Below are 23,392 nucleotides of genomic sequence, written 5' to 3'. Positions count from 1 at the left end.
TATGTATGATCTGTATTGGAGGGTGTGAAAATTTGGGATTAATATTGATGTAATTAACATTAATGTAAGTTTTTTATGGGAAGCACGCGGTGAGCGATGACAACTATGATATATAAATAACGAAATGTCGATGTTTATTTTAAGTACAAATCGTCTAATTGAATGCTTGAACCTACACCAGTGATTCAATATAAAAATTTTCTTTCCCAGTAATACAGTGAATAATACCAATTAAATAGAAAAGTTAAAGGCAGACATATTTCTGAAATCATGGAACACCTTGGAGTTGCAGGAGTCCATAGGCTATGGTCCACTTACTATCAGGGCCGTATGCTTGTTTGCCAACGATGATAAATAAAAAACGTTTGCCATGTCGCCTATGAAAGACATTTTGTTGTCATTTATGTATCATAGTACAAAATAGTGATGGCCAGTTCCAAGCGCCTTGTGACTAGATCCAGATACTGGTGCCGGTACCAGTACCGGTTTAGCTGGGAAATACCGGTTTCCCTGTTCGGCAGTACCGGTTTCGGCTAGGGAAAAACGGTTTCTCTGATTAACATTGCGGGTTTTCGCTAAGCAACACCGGTTTTCGTCCGGTTTTCGTTAGTCAGCAGTACCGGTTTTCGCTGAGCAGTACCGGTTTCTGCTGGCAGTACCGGTTTCCTGGCGTTTGTGTTACCGGGCAGGCGGAGGCGCGCTGCCCCACCTATTTTTGTACCGGATACCACAACCGAGGCAGTACCGGTTTTTGTTTGAATTAAATCGACGTATTCGAGAGAACTTCACTGCCACTAATTTAAAATAAAAATATTGGAAACGAATAAAAAGACTTTTATTTTTATACAACAATAATATGCCAAGGAGTAACCCGAATGCTTGTCAAAACAAACTATCAAGAAGACACTAGCTAGTACTAGACCTGGGGGCCTAGCCAAGATGCTAATTGATCGTTTGCGCCATACTTAGTGATCGAAACGGTAATCTCTCTATCACTCTTCCATATATCCGCATTTTTGAGCTTTTATATGTTTTCGGAGCAAAACTCGGCCTCCCAAATATTATGGTATTATTCCATTATCCCCGAGTATTATCCGCTTTCACAAAATAGTATGTGTCGCTTCCAAGCAAAAAGTCCCACTTTGTCGCTTGCAATAAGGACGCTTAGACAGGTTACTCGTATAAAGATACAAGCAAATCTCGTCATTATGGTAAGCGACAAAGTAGGACCTTTTGGTATATATAAGCCAGGGGGATGGTACGGAGGGTTCTCGGGGGTGTAAAGCAGAAGACCGTGCGTTCAGTACATAGGTTTATTACCGGACTGACAAGTCTTACAAAATAGCCGGCGCCAGAGGGCGCGCGGGGAGACTTAACCCTACCCTCCACCAATATACATACATAACACCCCTTTTCTTAAATAACAGTAGTTATTGAAAATCTAAATTAATCGGGTTCCAGAGCTTGACAGTGGTTAGTTAATTTAACCTTACATATTAAGGAAACAGTAGGTCAAGCCCTAGGACATTTACCTTAATTATAAAAATAAGTCACAAAAACTTTGGGAAACTTAATCTATCTCAAAATTGTCAAAACCAAATCGGACGGGCGGGCGTCTAATTCTTTTACTTTCATAGCTTCTAACCTGAGCGGGCGGGTCGGTACTGGTGCCGGGCTGTGCGGGCGCCGCGGGCGCGTCCTGCGCGGTCGGGATCGGGAGCTCGACCGGCTGTGGTGCCTCTATACCTATCTCCTCCGTGTTTTCAAATTGGGTCCCGGGTGGTACACAATATTTGAATCTTTTCTTTAGTTGATCAGTATGCCTATGACCGGTGATACCGTTTTCCCTTGTAACGACATAGTTGCGGTTTCCTTTTACCGCCGATATTGTTCCGGGCACCCATTTATCGGGGCCGCTGTATTCCTGCAACCATACTGGATCTCCTTCCTTCATTTGATGTGATGGTCTGCTAGTGAACCTTTCTACCTGCTCGCTTTGAGATTGCCGGACTCGTCGATCCACTGTGGCGCCTGGTTGAAGTAAGTCTAGCCTACAGCGCAGAGCTCGTTTCTGTAACATCATGGCTGGTGACTCACCTGTCGTACTGTGCGGACAATTTCGGTAGTTAAATAAAAAGGTCTGTAATGCCACATCCAAGTCTACCTTTTCCTTGGTGGCTTTCCGCAGAGCCCGTTTGCATAGCTTGACAGCCCCTTCTGCGGCTCCGTTCGAAGCAGGATGGTATGGTGCACTGTAAGTGTGTTTAATTCCACTCCTTGTCATGAATTGATCAACTTCCTGACTCGTAAAGGGAGGCCCATTGTCCGAAACCACTTCTTTTGGCAACCCGAAGCGAGCAAATATTTCCATTAACACCTTAATCACAGCGGTCCCTGTAGTTCTCTGCATCACAAAAGCTTCGATCCATTTTGTTGTTGAATCTACAATGACAAAGAACGTCCTTCCTTCAAAGGGGCCTAAAAAATCAATGTGCAGTCTACTCCATGCTTGCTCATGGTATGGCCACGGTTGGGGTGCTGACTTCGCAGGTGCTGCTGCGTCTGCCACACAGATTGCACAAAGCTTGCAAATTTGTTCAATTTCTTTATCAATACCAGGCCACCAAACAAAGCTGCGGGCTACGGCCTTCATCTTCACCATACCCTGGTGACTGCTATGTAATTCTTTCATAATACTCGGTCGCAGTGCTGTTGGTATCACCATCCGATACCCCCACATAACGCAGCCTGTATCAGTGTATAGTTCTTGTCTTCGTGTAAAATAAGGTTTAATTTCTTCCTCTGAACAATGATCTGGCCATCCCCTGCTTAAAAATTGGTTTACTTTTCTTAATGTATCATCTTTTTCTGTCTCTTTCTTCACCTCCATGCTCGTAATAGGCAGGAAATCTTGCACAAAGTTTATATATGTTACCTCTGTATAGTCCTTGACATCCTGACTAGTCGATGGTAATCTTGATAATGCATCCGCTGCATTCTTAGCTGTTGGGATGTATTCGATGTCATATTGATAGCCACCCAGGATTACTGCCCATCTTTGCAAGCGGCTGGCAGCCATTACTGGAATACCTGCTTTGTCTCCAAAAATTGTCACTAATGGTTTGTGATCTGTTCTTAAAACAAACCGACGACCGTACAGGTATTGATGGAATTTTTTTACCGAGTATATGATTCCCAACGCTTCCTTGTCAATCTGTGAGTATGCTCGCTCTGCTTTATTCAAAACTCGGGAAGCATATGCTATAGCTCTCTCTGTACCATCTGGCATAACGTGTGATATAACGCCGGCCACTCCATGGCTGCTGGCATCAGTAGTCAGAATCAGCGGCAGCTCTGGTGAATAGTGCACCAACACCTTGCTGGAAGACAATAAATGTTTTATGTTATTAAAGGCCTTATCACAGTCCGCTGTCCAATTAAACTTCATGTCCTTCTTTAATAGTGCATATAACGGGGCCATTATTGTACTAATATTTTTTACAAATTTAGCATAGTACATTGTCATGCCTATAAAAGATCTCAGCTCAGCTACATTGCTTGGCGTAGTTGCATCCACAATTCCTTCTATCTTCTTGGGGCAAGTATGAATACCTTCACTGTTTACCACATAACCCAAGTATGTTATAGATTCCGACATGAAAGAGCATTTTTCTTTTTTAATTTTTAAACCATACTTTTGAAGTCGCTCAAAAACTGCCGTTAAATTCTTTAAATGTTCTTGATCATCTAACCCTGTAATAACCACATCGTCTAAAAATACACCAACTCGAGGTATGTCCACAAACATTTGCTCCAGAATCCTCTGAAATATTCCAGGGCTCGAGGATAGACCATATATAAGACGATTATATTTAAAGAGGCCCTTGTGTGTGTTTATGACTGTATACTTGGAGGTATCATCCAGAACTAGCTGTGCATATGCCTGTGACAGGTCAATTTTACTAAACTTTTTACCACCATGTAATTTGGCAAACAAATCCTCCACTCTTGGCAAGGGAAAACGGTCCACTTCTAAATACTTGTTCAAACTTATCTTGTAATCTCCACAAATCCGGAGGGATCCATCTGACTTGACCACAGGAACAATCGGAGTCGCCCAGTCTGCAGATTCCACCGGTGTGATGACACCTTCCCGCTGCAGTCGCTCGAGCTCCCGCTCCACTGGTCCCCGAAGGGCGTACGCTAGCGGCCGCGCGCGCAGGTACACCGGCCTGGCGCCGTCTCTCACCCGCAGCGTGACCAGCCCGCCATTGTACCGGCCCAGCCCCTCCGAGAATACGTCTTTAAATCTGGAACTAAATTCCGTCAAATCAAAAACTTCATTCGGTTTCACATAATACATTAATTCTAACTGTTGTTTAACCCTTTTAATAATACCCAATTCAATTAACCACTCTCTTCCCAACAAGTTCTCCTTGCCATTATCTACTACATACAAGTCCAAAACTTTGTTCAAGTTGCCCAAACGCACTACAGATCTTATCATTCCTAATGTAGGCACACTTTCTCCCGTCAAATAACATAACCTCAAATTGCTTGTATCTAACACACAATCACTAAAATGAGTTTCATAAAATTGCGTACTAATACATGAAATTCTGCTGCCAGTATCAATTTCCATGAATATATCCCTATTGTTCACATTTATCATCATTTTGTACGGCGGATATTTGGAATCACACTTGTTTTGTTTAACAAAAGAAAGATTTGTTACCTCTAAATCATCATCCGGGATCGATTGGTTTCCCGTTTCCGTAATAACATAATGGTGCCCCACGGAACGAGACAATCGCGGGCACATCTTCTTTAAGTGTCCCTCCTGGTTGCACACACGACATGAATATAATTTAAATTTGCATGTTTCACTGGAATGATCCCGTCCACAAACCGAACAAAGTTGACCGTGACCTACTTTAGGTCGAGAATAATCAGCTGTCAGTGTCATCTCCGCGCTAGCGCCGCCATTTCTACGCTGCCCGTTCGGCCATGCTCGTCCGTTCCCGCTTGTCGTCGTGCCGCCTCGCGCGCCTTCGGTGCGGCTAGCTGCCGTTCGTATGTTGCCTCTTGCTCTAGGCCGTAACACACCGCTCGCACCCGCTATTTCGCTAATAGCATGGCAACCTGCCGCCTCTCGCTCGCCGACCGGATTATTACGACGAGCTACCTCCGCTGCGTTAAATTCCGCCGCCTCCATTGCAATCGCTAAGTCCGTAGCCGTTTTTAATTTAAGGTCCTTTTCTGTAAATAACCTTAAACGAATGCTCTCACTATGTAAACCGCACACAAACTGGTCTCTTACACTGTCGTCTAACCAAGTCCCGAAGTCACAAAACCTACTTAATTTCTTCAAATCTGCCAAGTAATCTGCCACTGTTTCACTTTTTGCCTGTTTACGCTGGCGAAACTTGTACCTTTCGGCCAAAACACTTGGCGTAGGCTGTAAATGATCTGATAACAGTTTTTGAATTTGGTCGTACTTTAAGGTAGACGGTTTTGCCGGTGTACACAAAGTCACTAACAGCTCGTACGCCTCTGCACCCATCAACGTGATCAGCAGTGGAACTTTTCTCTCTTCTTTGGTGTCATTTACCACAAAATATTGTTCCACTCGGTCCTTGTACGCTTCCCAGCTGCCTTTGTGAATATCGAACGGTTCCAATTTGCCCACCGCCATATTGCCGTTACCCGCCACTATTTTTGTCTTCACTATTGCGAAAAACAATGCGTTTCCGTGCCACTGCCAACACTGCTCGCGTGAAGCTCGAAGAATCTCGTCGCCAATTGGTATATATAAGCCAGGGGGATGGTACGGAGGGTTCTCGGGGGTGTAAAGCAGAAGACCGTGCGTTCAGTACATAGGTTTATTACCGGACTGACAAGTCTTACAAAATAGCCGGCGCCAGAGGGCGCGCGGGGAGACTTAACCCTACCCTCCACCAATATACATACATAACACTAGACTAAAACGACATAAGACATAAGACTAGACTTAAATTAGACACATACATAGAACAGAATTTGGTATAAGAAAATCTTTTTACTCTTCAAGTATGTACCTATACAAGGCAGCGCTTGATCACACCGTAGATGGATGGGTAAAAAAACATATGTGGCTTTTCATACAGAAGGGTCCTTATGCTTCAAGTGCAATAAGTTCAATCAATCAATCATTTATTTATTTTTTTCCTCGTCCTCCTTTCCTTCTTTTTTATATGAAATTCCAACAGAAATTCTGTTAGAAAGGTCCTAATTACACATAAAGCATAAGAACCCTTCTCTGATGGAATATATGTCCTTATATGTCGCCGGGCGCCACATATATGTCCTCCTCCCGCGGGTTTGACCCCTCTCGTCCAGTAGCTAGGTAAGGGTGAGTGTAGACACTAATGTATAATATACTAAGTATATAATGTAGGTATATCACTACATAGTATAAAACAAAGTCACTTCCCGCTGTCTGTCTGTCTGTATGCTTAGATCTTTAAAACTACGCAACGGATTTTGATGTGTTTTTTTTAATAGATAGAGTGATTCAAGAGGAAGGTTTTTATGTATTTATTTGTTAACCGGTGCGAAGCCGGGGCGGGTCGCTAATATATAGTTGGTCAAACCAATATGTCAGTAAATAAGAACAAAAAAAACTATACTCGTCCTTTTCTTTTGGGTGCTAGTACTAGTTAGCGTAAGACAAAGATAGTATGATTCTCTCTGTCTATGTTTGAAATGAGACAGTCCTTTGACAAACTATATATAGGTATATATCTGTGTCTCAATCTTGAGACAGCACGCTTGGCGTCTCCCCTGCTGTCGCTTACGCCAAGTGAACGTAAAGCTGTCTACAAGCTGAAGTGCCAGGCGTCTCAGTTACGCGTCTACGATGGGCCTTCTGTGTATACTGCGTGTATCTTTAATACAACCGCAAGATTAAACGAGACGTAGGTTTAGTGATATGAAACGATTCTAAAAGGCTTTTTTTTACAGATTTAATTAAAAGAACATATGAATAACTCAATTATTTTGGATCGGTAATGACCAAGCAATGACTGTCACGCGGCGAGCGGCTGTTGTCGTGGCCGTTGCTTATGCAATTTTAGTACTTACTTGAAAACGCAAATGTGGATCTATAGACTCTGTGCGGAAAGAGAAGAGTCGTGGAATGTATAGGGCCCAATGCAGTGAAGATATTTCGAATTATTCGGATAAACCTACCTATATACCTAAGAATGAAACATTTACATAATAAATTAAATTAGAGCAAGCAAAGAGTAGAAAAACCGAACTGCATTATCCCAGCTTAATATCGGAGGAGCTTTAAAATGGAAAATCCGAAACTGCGCGCCGCGCCGTCAAAGGCCGGGAATTCTTTTGGGACATGGATAACCGCCTACTGGATCCCGTATTTCAATCTAATCCCTATATACCATCCTTACTAATATTATAAATGCAATTGACCTAACACATTCAGTGCCAGCGCTTGCTACGCGCTACGAGCGTAGCCGATAACATGGGAAAAACCGTATGTAGCGAAAAGCGACTACGGATAGTGCACCCGCCTGGCGGGTTGCTGGCAGTGAATGCATTAAGTTTCACTCTGTCACTCATTAATTAACCAAACTTTTGGTCGTAGTTAATAATAAGCCCTTTCCACAATAATATAAGTAACTGTGCTGCGATACTAATATTGTCGCCTGGCGGACGGTACAGAACAATAAAAAAATCACACTAACACACATGTACCTACACACATTCTCACTAACATTTTCAGGAATAACTAGTTTTGTCTGTAACAGTAAAAGAAGTCATCCCAACAAAAAACTATAATCCCTTTCTTTGAGGTTACTAGCATAAGAAAGACTACCTAATAATACTTCATTGACAAACTACCTAAATTTTAAATGTTAAATGTGGCACTCGAGTCGGAAAATGCTAAACCTAGTGTGAGGTAGTCTGTGTTAAAATATCTGCTGCACGGCAATCACGACTGCAATCGAGGGAGGGCAAACACTGCACCTCCGGCACCTTCGATTTGGATTGCCCCTGCCCCCGGACGCCAATTCGAATTTCAAAAACATTAACCTGATTTGTTATTGATATAATATGAACTTGACACGATCGACGCGCATTTAAGGCCATAGATCCCCTTATTCGTTTATCTTTTATCCCTTGAGATAAGTATGATAATTTCAATAAATCAAATTGAGATCTGTAATATCATGATTGCGCTGTCGCCAGTCTGAAGCTCTATATGTAACACTTTAAATTCAGCGGCGCTTGCTTTTTATTTGTCTGTGGATTTTTGTGGAATGTTTGAGTTTGAAATCTACCTATTCTATGGTTTCCGCAACTCTATGTGAGGTGGGCTGAGGCAAGACGTCTCGGTGATATTGTATTTTTTTACCAATTTCAAAAGATTGAAGAAAAACGTTTCCATTTTTTTAAACTCTGTTACTTCGGGGTATGGCTAAGTACTAACAGCAACACTCTTAACTGTACATAGGTGGACCTTATTACAAAAGGCATAAGGTCCACCGATGTACAGTTAACAGTGTGGGCGATTGTATATTTAAGAAAACTGTAAATTTCATTCGATAGCGTGACGGACGTACGCGGTTCCGTCTCAGATTTTATTTTGTTGTTTTAGATGGGTTGTGATCGTGTCACGTTGTCATGATTTGACGATGGAATCTTCAAATGCGCCAGCTGTAATATCCTGGACATTCAGGTATTCAGGTATTGTTTTACTATCTTGTGTATTTTTTTTTCGGAAAGCATAATTTAGTAAAAGTAGAAAGTAACTGTTGACTGTAGACTCATGGAGTGATGACATTTCAAAATATTGGGAACTTGGTTTTTCAAAGATTATTTCAATCCCATTTAGGAAATGTTTAAAAACCGCATATTTCTTTTAAAAACTACCCATTATGTAGTCTTTTGAGCCATAATTTTGAACACCTCGCCTGATGCTTAGCAATTCCCACTGGCTTAGGAGTGGGTTTGCCATTTGCCGTGTCTCCATCTCAGTTGATACTTAATTTTAATTTTACCTACTCAGATGTTTTCATTTTTCAACAAACAAAAGAAATAAAAGACCTTTTCTTAAACGCGAACAATTTATTCAAAACCTACAAAAGTAGGCGTTTCCTAAAAAAAAACCTTACAAATTTAACAAAAAGACAAATCCAAAAAGTTGGGGACTCCGATGATCCACTTTAGTTTAGATATCGTTCTAGATAAAATTTTCTCCAGTACCTATAGCCAGTATTAGCTCCAGTTTCAGCAATCAATACCTACTATTATTCCACGCACAAGACTACCTATTAACCACTTTCACTTCCACATTATACTTACCATTTTTTTTGTAGTTTAATTAGGACTATGTGTGCAGTACCATGTTGTGGGACATAGTCTGACATTATTATTAGAATAATATTGAAGCACTAAACCCATTCACATTACTCTGGTGTCTACATTATTTCAGAAAAAATTTGTAGAATGTTTCGCAGCTTGACATAGAAATTAGTTTTAGTATTCCCGTGACTTTCATTTGGTAACTGTATTAGTTGCAGCATCATGTGTTTATGTTTACCCTCTCAGCCTAAGGTTTCTGGCAGTTCTCCATGCGAGACTTCAGCCGTTTCTCGGCCACCGTCATCTTGTCCAGGGAGTCCTGCAGCTCCGGCCAGGGCTCGTAGCGCTGGTAGAACACCAGGTGCTTGTGAACCGTGGGGTTCCGCATGTCCATGGTGCGGGAGATCGAGTTGTTTTGGCTGTGGACGAACTGCAAGTCCACCTGAGGAATTGGATATTTCACGTGAATACTTCCGATGTTAGGAGACCAATTCAATCCTCTCTCGTATAGGGCTTTACAGCCACGAACACAAGTGTCGTAACGGGGATGCTGCTTAAACATCTGACACAGATGGTAAAGGCCTATATTATTATTAGGAGGCCAATTCAAACTTACATTGTGACGTCCAAATTATATCTAAATAAGTTTTTGGCAAAAATTTCATTTTCGGTACAAGCTTTTCCATTACATAGTTACATACAGGTCGAGAGTTCCTATGGCCACCTCCTGTCTCCATCATCAGATCAGGTTGACAGTACCATATTATTGTATTGTCATCAGAACTACGCACAGCTGCCAATTTTCATGACGCTACGGATCCTTGGAAGATGGACCGGACAGGTCGACCTAATAAAAGCTTGTTAATTAAAAATGATGTCATTGTGATTCTCAGTAGAAATAACACAAAAGTGCCAAAAAAGGTCACAATATATAAAAATGGCAAAAAATAAAAGAAACGCTCATTTATGCACGTATTGTGCCAGTTACCGCACTAGGGCGGTAAATTAGCACCATTATGTACTATAAAATAGCATTCAACAAAATTCCAAACTGGACGTGATTGTCATTAATTTCAACAATGTGTTTTGTGTTGTTAGTGGAAAATTTGAACATGGCTCCGTAAGATCACAAATCGCAGCGCATAAAAACCCTCATGGTAGGTTAATACCTTATAGATGCTCTTCTCCACATTGATGTTAGCGAGAAACGAATGCTTCAAATGAGTTAAATGATTATATAACGATTTAAATAACGGAAAATATACTAATTATTCATACCCGACTTCTACAAGCGTAAAAGATGGCCGCGAACACGATGATTATATCAAAGATGCACACAACGAACAACGGAATAGTCTCATAGTAGTGTTTCACAGCGTACATGATTCTAAGCCTGTTGGGTATCCTGTTGTTGCTATACTGGCTTGCTAGACCTAAGTTCATGAGGCGTGCTGGCACCTGAGGTGGGGTCCTAGGTGCCAGGAACCTGGGTGTGGTCTGCCGAGACTGCCGAGGCCCTATAAGCGCCGGCAACGCCGGACGCCACACCACGCTGCTATACAATTTTGAGAACATAATTACAGTCCAAAGGTAATGCGAAACGACTAAGGAACCTTAGGCCCCTTAGTCGTTAATTTAGAGAAAATTTTACTCTAGAAACGATCAGTTATGTAATTTTGACAGTGTCTTCTTTCAATAGATTTGACATTGTTTGACATAATAATATATAGTCATGCTAGTACAAAGAGGTAAGTATATTATTATACTTGATTATAACTTCCATAAGTAAAGTACGTCAGCAACATAAGTAGCTAAGCTATTGCCGCATGCGGTCGACCCATTGCATTCGAGACATTTTCACCGCTGAGATACGGGCTGAGCTACGGTCGTAGCCGATAACATGGATTTCCCGATGTGTAGCGGAAATGCTTCGTAGAGGCAAAACGACAACGTGTCGTGATTAGTGCTGAATGGGTTAATAATGATAACTTAATTGATAAGTCATTATTAAAACATTACGCTTTCTTCGTAAATAAAATATTTTTATTCCATAATATTTTGGTTATTTTAACATGCTTATTTTCCTCGATTCCTCAGAGCACAAGGCTTGGCCTCCTTCTCAGCCATCTTATCAAGGACATCCTGCATCTCAGGCCAGGGCTCATAATCCTGGTCGATAACTAGGAGCTTGTGCACGGTGGGCTCGCGCAAGCTCATGCGGCGGGAGATACAGTTCCAGCTGTGCTCTGTGAGCTGGATATCCACCTGGAAACATGGATGTACTAAGCTCACTAGTTCTTTAACGCTAACTACCTAATCACTCTTGTATCTTCATGCCTCGATCATATTTTATAACTGTAACAGGTAGATTCTACAATTTCTACGTACCCTGTTTGCTAAGCTATTATACGTGGCTGCAGCCATGAGGAACACATCGAAGACTACACACGCGACCAACGGAGTCAGCTCCCAGTGGTGCCGTAGTACGTGGAATGGACTTCGGAAGTTCTTAGAACCCGACTGCTTGTACTGTTTGGGGAACCCGAATGACAGTTGACGGAGTTGAAGGAGCGCTGGGGACTTAAGGACACTTGGCGCAGTTCGGGCCAGGGCCGTCACGGGTCGGTATAATTTAGATGCCATAGTTATGGCATTGATTAGTAAATGGTATGTATAAAACAAAATGTATACTCGTGGCCATATAGATTATTATGACAATTATGAGTTCGTTTCATTATATCCTAAGTACACATTTTCTTGTATAATTATTTGCTGACGCTACTTAGCGTAAAGTTTCTGATAGTATCTGATCATAGAATTTCACCAAAAAGAATTGTTGGGATGGACTATGCCTCACTGGCTGGTGGAATAAAGGCGTACGATGAACACAAAACTCTAATGACAACTATTTCAAAAATGAAATCCAAAAGTCAAACCTGCAAATAAAATTAACTTTAAGCGCAATCTGGAATATTTTCTAATTTTAACAAATATGAAGTTTATAAGGTCTTTTCTTCGGCATCCATTTTAAAAAAATCAATCTAACAGGTGTTGTAGGGAGCATGAGTCTTCGCACGCCGAGGCGGCGGATCTCGCCACGGGCCCGGCGGCGATATCGGGCTATAAAGAACTTCTTTCGAAGGACTCTTAGTAAGCAATTTCTTTATTACCTTTACTTACCAATAGACTGCTCTTTTGCTTCCACCACTCAAGGTACCAGATCTCGACGGTAAAGTCTTGCCTTTTTTGATTAACATTCACCACCACTTAAAGAGTACCGTAAAATCCTAAAGAGTCCCTAAGATGCTCAAAAGAAGTGTCAGGATCAATATATATCAATTTATAGACAAATAATAATGAATGTAGAATCGAGACAAGTGGCGAGCTTTCGTTTCTTGGGTCAAAGACGTTTCAAGGGTTGGTAAAATAGGCATGGTAACTTGGAAAAGTTTAGAATTTGATGATTTCGCTACACGCTGGCCAGAAACTCGCCCTATATTCTCTTCTGTCTGATAATTGAACATGAAATCTTATCTTACTGCATCTTGTTTTCAGGTTCTCTAACTTCACTGTCTGGCAACAAAATTAATTCTAGCACAACAGAGAATGTCAACAATTTGAACAGGTCAGACATGATGGGCCATCAACTACACGCAGTTCCCCACAACTGTCATGGCCTCCATAGCGTGGGGAATATTTACAGACACAGTGAGGATCTAACCCCAAGAGAGGGAAATGGCGCGAGCAGTCCAAAACAACGAAGACGGCGATTTTCTGAACAAGAATTCATTCCCAACGGCCCCGGGACTAAAGTACTTTATAAGCCAGCTGATAATCTTTGTAGAAATTCTCATGAATGCGGTTTAACGTTTTATAATGACTATAGCAATAGGGAACAACATTCATCGGATAGAATTAATTATGGACAGTGCTCCTCAAGCCACGATGTTCCCAATCAGAAACTTAAAAAGATTAAACGTCAAGAAAACTTTAATAGACGTGGATCGCGATTACGAAAACGTGGCGCTCCCATAATTTTAGAGAACTCAATATCTGGCTTTGACAGCTACGACTCCCTGACCACACCTCTCCAGAAAAATCCTTGTCCTACTTACAGAGAGCCAATTCCCCAAAATAGTGCGGGCTACAGCCGGCAGCAAGAATACGCTCGAGACGTTCAACCGGATGTGGTAAAGATAAAAAGACGTAGAGACAAATCTAAGCGACACAAATCAAAGAGCCCGCACACGCAAGAAAGACGGAAAAGGAAGAAAAATGAACCACTAGTTAACGAGGAACAGCAATTTATTGCAGACATCATTAATCGGCAGTATAAACCTTTAAGCTTTTTTGGCAGAATAGCGTCTGATATCAGTCAGATTTCTACACCCGTTTGTCGTGACCATCGGTATTCAGCACGTGAGATGGTGATACCGGACAGTGAAGTGTCCTCGTTCAGCCGAGGTCCTGCAGGGGGCGGTCGGCACGGTAGTGCAGCCGATGTAAGGGATATGCGCAGCCTCTGTGACACGCGCCTCTGCTCCGCGCCCTGGCCTGCTCGCCAGCGTCGTCGCCGCGCCGAAAACTATAATGACTCTAACCTCTACGATGTTGTCCCAGTCAAGGAAAAGACTAGCCCCAAATCCAGAAGAAAATTCATAGAGGATAATCTGATCATGAACGAAGTGCCTCCATCGCCTAGAACTCACAGGCCACGATTGATTCTAAAGACACAAAATTATAGCGAATATGAAGATTACGAGCAACCCGAAAACCAGATACGGAAGAGACGATCACCCAGTAGGAGGCCTGAGTACGAATACATGCAAACTTTTAGACACGATCTGTCAACAGAGGAGTCTCCTCGAACCACGAACGAAATGAGTCGAAAATTTGCGAGGCGTCCAAATAATACCGTCAGGTTACACGATGATATGGGCACAACCATGAGTAGTCAACAATACATTACGTCTCAGGATAACACCGCAAATAATACTCTCAACAACAGTAAAACCCATGATAGAGACGATACTGTCGTTGACGATAAGACTGATAAAGCGTTATGTGAAATAAAAGGTATACTTCAAAGTTTTCTGCAAGAACTGAAAAAAGATTCATCGACATCTCAATGCGATCGGGTGAGCGGATCTGACAAGAATAGTGGAAAACAGCTCGACGGGACACTGCGAGGAAGCGACAATGAGACGAGTAACGCGATGAAGAACAGCGCTGGATCTTCGCTTAACTGCGGCCTCGGGCAAGGCTGTACTCCGGCCATGGCCCCACCGTTCATGCCCGGCTTTGCAAACCCATGCTGCTACCCGCAGATGATACCAATGTACGGAGCACACGGGATTCCTTACCTCGTCGCCAGCCCTAGCTGCGTCTGCGCAAACGTTACCTGCGGACACAGCCACCCGCGACCACAAACAGACACCCGTGACGCTCAATGCCGAACGTGTTCAAAAGTTAACTGCACTGAAGCAGAGGCAACGAAATCAAATTGCGAGACTGACGTGCTGATCAGAGAAATATACAACTACGTGGCGCGAAATCCGACCATTTGTAAGGAGTCTAAGTCTTCCCAAGATCAAGGGCAAAGTCCCAAACGGAAGCCGAGCGTGGGTAAGAGTATGCACGCGCTGCATCAGGACGCAAACGTCGGGACACCTCCGCTCCGATGCTACTCGAAGAGCTGCGAGGCCATCGCCTCGCGGCAGCACTTTGACACCTACTACGCCACGTATCCCAGCTACTCCGACTCGCTGCTCGAAGAAAGGATAAGTCGTGAAGCTGTCACGGATTATCAGATGCCACGTGAAACCAATGAATATAACTTTAATGATAAGGTAACTGTTAGTTTTAGAGGTGATTCTTAGAGTAGGTACTACAATAAAACAGTTATTCCCTAGTAAAAAATAATTTAATACACATATAGTTCGTTTTTTTAGCATTAGAAAGAAGTTGAAAGAAGGTAAGCGAAGGAAAACACTTTTTAAAAATCAATAACTATAAGCAGAAGACTATAAAAAATCGTATGAATCTATCATAATAATTGTTACATATTTATCGTAACTTATTTTTAAAATGTGTTTTTCAATTAAAAGACACATCAAGATTGTTTACCTTATGTCTAATGCTAAAAAAACGAACTATAATACTTAACAGCATTTATTTTTCTTACAGAGGGCACCAAACCATCTTCCTAAACAACACTCTCAAGATAGCAAATTCACCAGCGCATTACGACTCTTGCGGAAAAGCAGCAAGAAGAACAGAAAAGAGAACATCCATGAAGTGTGTCTCAGTGAGCCGTCAATTGAAGTCGACGTGATGCCAAAGGGAAATAATTTTAAGCAGGAGTTCGCATCGTATGCGATGCATGGGCAGGAGTTTTTGCGGCCTCCGCCGCTTCGGCACGATCCCCGCTTTCCCCCCACTTACGATTACGATTACTCCCCGTACAATTCTCCGATGACCGACTATTCAGGCCCAAGGCCGCTTAACGATAGATACAACCGTTACGACTGTATGCCTCCTGAAGGTCCAGTCATGTATGATAACTCTTACGAACAGTGCAGTCATGCAACGAAGCCGCAAGTACCTCTATGTCTAAAAGAAGTCGAAGTCAGGAGTATCGGAACCCAGAGTGAGAAAAAAACGACTTTCCGAATGTTTTCCCAGAAAAAGCAAAGAAAGGATGATGCCGTGTCACCGCCGCCGCGCCCTCTAGTTAGCATTTTACGCGACGACCGAAGAACCGATACAAAAATCCCAGATAAAAAACCCGAGAATCCACGCAAGCTATTTAATTTAAAGCCCAAGGCCGCAGCTAGTAAATCAGAGCCTATGGCAGCTCTAACTGATAAGATTCAAAAGGATCTCACTAAGAATGACAAAACTATGACCAATGCGATGCTAAGAAAACTATTTTACAAGAGAAACCCGTTCTCTCCTCAGAATAGATTCGTGCGAACGATTATGGAAAAGGACACTCCGACGTATAAGTGGCGTCCGCGTTTGTTCCTGTGATTGTCCTGTGTCCGACCTGTGATGTGTAGTGTACATTAAAATGTATTAAGTGAAATTGTACTGTGTAAAGATTATTTGGTAACTGAATTGATTTGTAAGATTATTTAGGATACCAGCGATATGTTGTTTTATTTATTGATCATTATTCGATGATTAGATAGTCTGTGCGGAAAGAGAAGAGTCGTGAAATGTATGGGGTCCAATACATTCTAAGACTCTTTTCTTTCCGCACAGATTCTACTAGAGTCTGTGCGGAAAGAGAAGAGTCGTGGAATGTATGGGGCCCAATACAATCCACGACTCTTCTCTTTCCGCACAGACTCTATACATAACCGAGTCTCGGAAAAAAGGGACATACGATAGTTTTTTATTCCGGTGAAAAGGGGGAGGCAGGAGTTTACTATCCCAATAATGAGCCCGAAAATAGGTTAGGTTGGTTCTGTCAAATTTATTGATCCTGGCACATTTCTAGGTATGAATTCTTCATCATAAAACTCTTATCAAACGCATCAATGACACACTTTTGAAAGTTTCAAATTGTCATTTTCAAGATGTTATCCACATTGCAATAAAAAAATTCATGTTTGTTCACACAAAGATTTAGTATTTAATTAATATTCGTTCGAAATCATTACGCCATAAATGATTTGGAGCTTTTAAATTTATATTTTTACGTGATATCCGTGAGAAAAACCCTTTCAGGTAAATGCTCATTAACACCAGACAAAAGCCTGTACCTATACAACCCACTGCTGGGCAGTATCCTCTCGTACAAGAGTTTGGGCTTTAGTCCCCGCCCCAGCCCCCCGCTAGCCCAATGCTTGAATTAGGGACTCCAAACGCACTTATGAATTTCTTCGACGTTTCCTCACGATGTTTTCCTTCACCGAAAAGCAAGTGTTAAATTTAAAATTACATTTCGTGCAGAAGTCCCGAGTAATTGGTACGAGCCAGGGTTTGAACCTACGACCAGGTTTGGATGCCGCGCCTTATCACTCATCTACAGCAGGTAGGTAAGCGTTTTTGTCTAATACTTTTAGGCTCGATGCACAGCGATTATTGGTTGTAGGTGTTCGACGGAATGGTGCCGTCAATCTGTTCGTGTACGAAGGTAAAAGACTGCAGTCCAAGGACCGGTCGGTACAAGGGCATCGAAAACCTCCTACGGCGAATAGCCTTCAATTTAGGTAAAATTGTCTCAAATGTTAGCAATGTTAGCATTGCGTATAGATTACTTCATACACAAAAACATGACACCACAATAGTATCCACCGATGGCCTATGGTCAACAGCCTGTCTAGAATATCGAATGAAAATAGCCCAGGATAAATATAATAGATAAAATGAACGTTTAGAAGGGCCAGCCCATAATCTTTTGGTTGTATCACACTTCTTGAATCAGTTTTATCAACACCATTTAATTTTAGGAAACACACCATCCAAAACCGAAGTGAAGGTCATATCGTGCATACCCATCGACGTAACGGATCTACAGCAGAAGATAAATTGTCTCGAGAGACAACTAGAAAATAAGGGGTGTTCGCCCGTCACTGTGAACAGAGTCACTGCAGACTCCATAAAGCCTAACACACGACAGTCCCAACTTCTACTTTTCGACACCCCACAATATTGCCCTCGTAGGCACAAACATAAAAAAACAGACTTGACTTGCTATCAACAAGATCCCGCACAGAGTAGAGCTAAAAAATCCTCGTTCAGACAAGCTGTTAAAACCGAATCTCGGAATGTCTTCGGATGCGTGATCCCGGAAAAAGAACGCACGCGGCTGGTCTACTATGCTGAAACTGCTGGAAGCCCCTTGACTTACAATAAAAAAACTAATGATACGAGTAAAGAGAACCCTGACGAACCGATGGATAAGGAGTATATATCATCGCTTGTAGAACGTCAGCACACGGTGAAGATGTACACGGATAATGACACGTTGGGAAGCCAGGGGACGATGCCCGTGTGCCGCGACGTGCCCCGCTGCTCTGGTACCTCCGACGACATGTGCTCGTGCTGCCACGGAAACTTCCTAGACGTGGATTTTAAAATTGGCAGGCGGCCATTCTACGATCCTAACATTGACCATGGAAACATTTATCACGACTGCAGTTTATATGATATTAAGCCAGTAAAGGAAAAACCTGTTAAAAATGGTGACCTAATCAGAAAGGATTTGGCGTTTTTACCCGAGTATTACCGATTTAAGCCTGAATATAGTTTAAATATACAGCCAATGCCGCACAATCGCTGTAGTAGGAGACCCATTCAAAAGACCGAACGACGTGCAAAACCAGTTTACCTTCCGAATGATTCATCTGCAACCGATGGTCTCGTTGAATTTAGCCACGTTTACCCAAAGCGATTATCACCGAAGCAAGAACTTAGGTATAATACGAATAATGTGCCAAGAAATGCAGAGTGCACTGCACGAAGTGACAACACTGAATTCCAAGTGAGACCCTCTAAACCCATTCAGACGTTGCACCCAACTAACCTCATATCCACTTCTAATAATCTCTGCCAACCCTTATCCGGGAATGCTGAATGCACCCAGGCTATGAACAATAGCAAATGTCTTATAGGACACATGAAAGCTCTTCAGACATCCTTGTCGAAGTTGGAATCTACCCATAACGGTATAAAAGCAACGTTAAAAAACGCAGCCTGTCTGGCCCACCCTGTGAACGAGACAGAATGCCAAACTGATCCTTTACAGAACGCTCAATCTGATTCCTCCAGCCCTCCTGATAAAACGGAATCTACCCTGAATCAGATCAAGACTATGTTAGAGACAGTCCTGGTAGAAGTAAAGACAAACAGCGGAGTGAGGACTATCGTTAGCGAAAAAGAGACAAAAGATGCGACTGTGCAGAATGAACATGGACCAACTTCAGAATGCGAGCGTCTCCTAAATAGTATCACATATAGTCCTTACGCCATGCTTAATCCGTACATGGCATCCTGCTCTCATACTCTGCCCTCCTACTGCAGCTCCATGATGCGTCAAAGCCTTACTGTACCGCGGCACGAACCCCCGCGCGATCTGGTGCCCCCACCAGATTTGAATTACGTGCCAAACTTCCCTGAATTGGTTCACCAAAGAGTCGCCGCACACTCTTGCTTTCCCGACAGAAATGCTATGCAACCCAAGCTGACCTCGACGTGCGGAACTAACACGTTTCACGATCCGCCGAAGAGGCGAAACACAGAAACGGAAGATCTTATAAAAGAAATTTATAAATCTATAAAATTAGATGTGGATTATCCATTACAGATAACGTCTCGCGACGCTATCCATAAACGCAAGGCGGTCGACGTTTGTAAAAAACCTGAGACCCAAACAGCGCTGGGTCGTGAAGAGATCGTGTTCAGAGGAGATGTGGGCACGTCTAGAGCGGCAAGATTAGGAAGTCATAGCAGCCACTCAAGCCTGACCAGGCCCCATCGTCGGGGCTCGTTACACCAGCAACCGAAACATACGACCAGCTCGCAGAGACGCCAATGCATCTCTACAGGAACGAATAAAGACTCGCACGCATCGGATTCTGGTAGCGAAAGTGATAATGACGTTCAGCCTTCGACGTCACCTGCTAAAACTGCGTCGGTAAGAAATCTTTTCTTGACGAGGTGTTCAAAATGATCTTGACGCGACTTGTTAAGAGAATAAGAGCGCGTCAAGGTAATTTTGAACACTTCGCCCGCTTAGCAACTTCTGCTGCTGACTTAATAACCGAGGATAGGATTAATAACCGAAAAGTGATTGTTGTTCATAGTTGCCCAGATATAACTGTTCCCTGTTATCTTCGAATCATTAACCTTGACCACTTAAAAAACCTGAACCTTATTACATTGTTCCCCCGTATTCTTTAATTCGCGTATGCCGGAACGTGGATCCGCGCATGAAGAAACTATTTGAAAAAAATAATGCAGCACACGAGAGGTCAAACAAATGTAGATATAAACTAGGTACCTTGTTCCAGATACCCGCTAAAAAGGGCTTCTTCGGTAAAGTAATATCTTCAGTCGTTAAGAGGATGCGCAGAAAAGAAGAACAAGAGGCACAGCCGCTTGGAAAGCGTACTACCGCCGCCACGCAAGACTCTGAATCATCCGACTTCGAGACTCCTACCGTGCCAAAAGAACGGCCTGTCAAACACGTGTCTTACGCGCCCGCTGCCCAAACGTGCGGGGAAGGTCGTCCTTGCCCCTTGTCATCAAAGACGCGTCGCTTGAGACAACGTCCGGAGCGCTCTATTCATCAGTCCCAACGCATGCCGAGATACGTCCCTCCCCGACCCCGCAGCGTAATCCGCCCTCATGCGGGCAGCTCTCAAGTCCGGCGCACCATCTACAGACCACAAACACCAAACCGACCGAGAACACCACCCGAATATATGAAGCGAGTCCCTCACAACCAATACGATTGGCGAACCACGCCCACTAAGTCCGTCCATCGCGTGGCGCCAACGAATGAGTACCAACCCAGGATCCCGACTAAAAGCCCGGGGCTTAAAATAACTAATAAGACTTGGATGAGGAAACCGGTGTACCATTTGGGTTTCGCTTGTGGCCCGGAGAAGAATAAAATTATGATGAATTATTGAATGAAGTGAATGTTTAGGTTTTTCGAAATTGTTAGTGATGTGTTTTTTAAATTGTCTATAGTGGATGTCTTGTGATATTTTTGCGAATTATTAAAATTGGTAAAGTTTTATTTTAATTGTAGTTTTAATTCTCAATAAGGGCGTGGCCGCCTAGAGACCATCTGTGGCTAATTTTCCACCGATTTGAACAGAGCAAAGTCAGAGAGCGTCTTTGATACGTCATATTATTTTTACTTTCTTTTTGCAAATGTCTCGGTCCGACTTTATTTTTCGTTAATATACCGCGAATGAAAAACATCTTAGTGTAATATTGATTTATGTTTATTTAATAACACTTAATTTAATTATTATTTTGTGCTCAAATTTCATAGGGTCAGTTGAAACTTATTATCACGGAATTTATGAGAGCTTGACGTCAAGTTTTTCGGATCGTTTTTCATTCTGCAGATATTTCAAATCTTCTATGATGAATCTGTAACAAAGTGGTTCAAACTGAAAAATGGGATGTTGCGGATGCAGATTTTTTGACATCCGCGGACGCGGATGTCAAGATTAGGTACTTAGAAAACGTCAAATATTACATTTTTAGTATTTTTTTATTTAAAAAAACGAAACAAGTAGTTTTTGAGCAAGAATATAGGTGTGTTATATTTAATAAACAGTAACTTGGCCGACTTTTCTGGATCTAGACGATTTCGTTATAGGTAATGATGAAATTACCTAGCACTTAGGTACGCGCCGCTAAGGCGTTTCTATACCGACTTGTTAGACATCCGCATCCGCATAAGCTCCGCATCGATTTTATGCGGATGCGGATGCAGATGCGGATGTTGAAAATAATGCGAAAGTTCCGCGGTTGCGAATGCGGATGCGGATATTCGCAACATCCCTGTTACCTACTACCTCTTAAGAGTGCATCGGGGAAAGACTTTAGATACAGGGTCATCGTCGTCATATTTAGTACCTCAACGAAATAGCCTCGATTAAACGCCCAGTTTGAACGTGAACTCATTGAACTGTATTCACGAGTGACATACCTACGTACCTATAGAACAGTAGAGGCAGCGGCGCCGTAGCCGCGTGCCACAGGGCGTGCGCGTCGCAGCCAGCCCGCGGCGGGAACTCGAGCAGCTCGAGGCACAGCGCGGCGCCCGACCACGCGCAGAACGCGAGCACGAGGCGCGCGTGCCGCCGCCCGCGCACCAGCTGTGTGCACGCCCAGAGCGCCCAGAGCAGGCCGCCCGACACACCTGGATATATGTTACACCTTTTGCCTAAATATAGTACCTACAATCGAGACGAGAAAATGTATCGATCTACAAACAGAATAGTACATTATTGTCGAGGTTCGGAAGTAGCTACTTGCAGGCTGAGGATTCGTTTTAAACGGACGACCTTGGGAGTCCGTTTAATTGAATCCGAAGCCAGCAAGTAGCCTTCCAGCCGAGTCATATATAGTGCTTTTCTCAAAAATGGTGCAAGAAATAGAAATATTTTACAGAACTTACAGAAGCAACGTTCTAATTTTCCATTAATTTTCACAGAAAAAAATACAACCATTAAAAAAATTAGCTTGCCGCCTTTAAAAAAAAAAAAGTGTATTTTTCTGCTGAAAATACGCCAACCTATTTGAGACACCTAAATAGTCGCGGTACCAACATTAAGCCTGTAACAGACTATCGCACCGCACCGCGACCTTGGAGCGTCGCACCCATAAGTGAGAGCGAGAAAGAGATATCTGTTTCTCGCTCTCACTTATGGGTGCGACGCTCCAAGGTCGCGGTGCGGTGCGATAGTCTGTTATAGGCTTTATAATAATAAGTGCTGATCATCTGTTTGGCTGTTTAAGGGACCTATGCCTTCATTTGATATGGCCATTTGAAGTTTTAAAAAGTTTGGAACTCGTTAAATAATGGAATTTGTATGCGACATTGCAGTCCCGAAATCGAGACTGCAATGTTTTTAACTTTTTAATTTTTTGAATGACCATAAACTACGCACTTCGCGACCTATTTTTTAACCGGCAACGTCGACTTTGCCGTCCATTTTTGAGAAAACACTCTTAACTGTCCATCGGTGGACCTTATTAGGGGTCCCTTTGTTTCCCATAAAGTTTTAAGTCATAATGTAGAGTCTGTGCGGAAAGAGAAGAGTCGTGGGTTGTATTGGGCCCCATACATTCCACGACTCTTCTCTTTCCGCACAGACTGTATTGTTTGTCATATTATCATTAGTCCTAAAACTGAAACCGTTACCTTTCTGGATTTTCGTAAGGTTATCCAATAGATAGGTTAGGTTAGGTTTGTTTTATGGCAATCCTGAAATGTGACGCGTTTCTGAACTAAACGAATTATGCCTAACAAAAATGAAGGTAAACA

The 23,392-nt window shown here is 42.7% G+C and overlaps 5 protein-coding genes across 5 annotated transcripts in view; 2 read left to right on the top strand and 3 right to left on the bottom strand.

Moving 5' to 3' along the window:
* Window positions 1-9,616: 9,616 nt before the first annotated feature.
* On the bottom strand, window positions 9,617-10,944 carry LOC134649101 (uncharacterized). The gene is made up of 2 exons (XM_063503817.1): window positions 10,648-10,944; window positions 9,617-9,811 (listed from the first exon to the last, which is right to left on the bottom strand). The coding sequence occupies exons 1-2, from the start codon at window positions 10,942-10,944 to the stop codon at window positions 9,617-9,619; spliced, it is 492 nt and encodes a 163-aa protein (XP_063359887.1).
* A 491-nt stretch (window positions 10,945-11,435) lies between these two features.
* On the bottom strand, window positions 11,436-12,061 carry LOC134649293 (uncharacterized). The gene is made up of 2 exons (XM_063504019.1): window positions 11,758-12,061; window positions 11,436-11,634 (listed from the first exon to the last, which is right to left on the bottom strand). The coding sequence occupies exons 1-2, from the start codon at window positions 12,010-12,012 to the stop codon at window positions 11,446-11,448; spliced, it is 444 nt and encodes a 147-aa protein (XP_063360089.1). The 5' UTR covers window positions 12,013-12,061; the 3' UTR covers window positions 11,436-11,445.
* A 363-nt stretch (window positions 12,062-12,424) lies between these two features.
* Window positions 12,425-16,518, top strand: LOC134649046 (uncharacterized). Its single transcript, XM_063503757.1, has 3 exons — window positions 12,425-12,519; window positions 12,925-15,218; window positions 15,556-16,518. Exons 1-3 carry the CDS (start codon window positions 12,432-12,434, stop codon window positions 16,399-16,401), a joined length of 3,228 nt encoding a protein of 1,075 aa, XP_063359827.1. The 5' UTR covers window positions 12,425-12,431; the 3' UTR covers window positions 16,402-16,518.
* A 928-nt stretch (window positions 16,519-17,446) lies between these two features.
* On the top strand, window positions 17,447-21,014 carry LOC134649176 (uncharacterized). The gene is made up of 3 exons (XM_063503892.1): window positions 17,447-17,588; window positions 17,829-20,014; window positions 20,391-21,014. The coding sequence occupies exons 1-3, from the start codon at window positions 17,483-17,485 to the stop codon at window positions 21,012-21,014; spliced, it is 2,916 nt and encodes a 971-aa protein (XP_063359962.1). The 5' UTR covers window positions 17,447-17,482.
* Window positions 21,015-21,400: 386 nt separating this feature from the next.
* Window positions 21,401-23,392, bottom strand: part of LOC134649292 (post-GPI attachment to proteins factor 3) — a 5,457-nt gene continuing 3,465 nt past the window's right edge. Inside the window, exons 6-7 of the mRNA XM_063504018.1 lie at window positions 22,060-22,264; window positions 21,401-21,486 (exon numbers count right to left, since the gene is read on the bottom strand). Of these exons, the coding sequence (XP_063360088.1) occupies window positions 21,414-21,486; window positions 22,060-22,264 (278 nt within the window). The 3' untranslated portion in view covers window positions 21,401-21,413. The remainder of the gene's footprint in view (window positions 21,487-22,059; window positions 22,265-23,392) is intronic.

Source organism: Cydia amplana, chromosome 6 (genome assembly GCF_948474715.1).
Source record: "Cydia amplana chromosome 6, ilCydAmpl1.1, whole genome shotgun sequence".
In the NCBI taxonomy this organism is placed as follows: domain Eukaryota; kingdom Metazoa; phylum Arthropoda; class Insecta; order Lepidoptera; family Tortricidae; genus Cydia; species Cydia amplana.
Note: the sequence above shows the minus strand (reverse complement) of the source record. Positions and strands in the feature narration are given on the sequence as shown.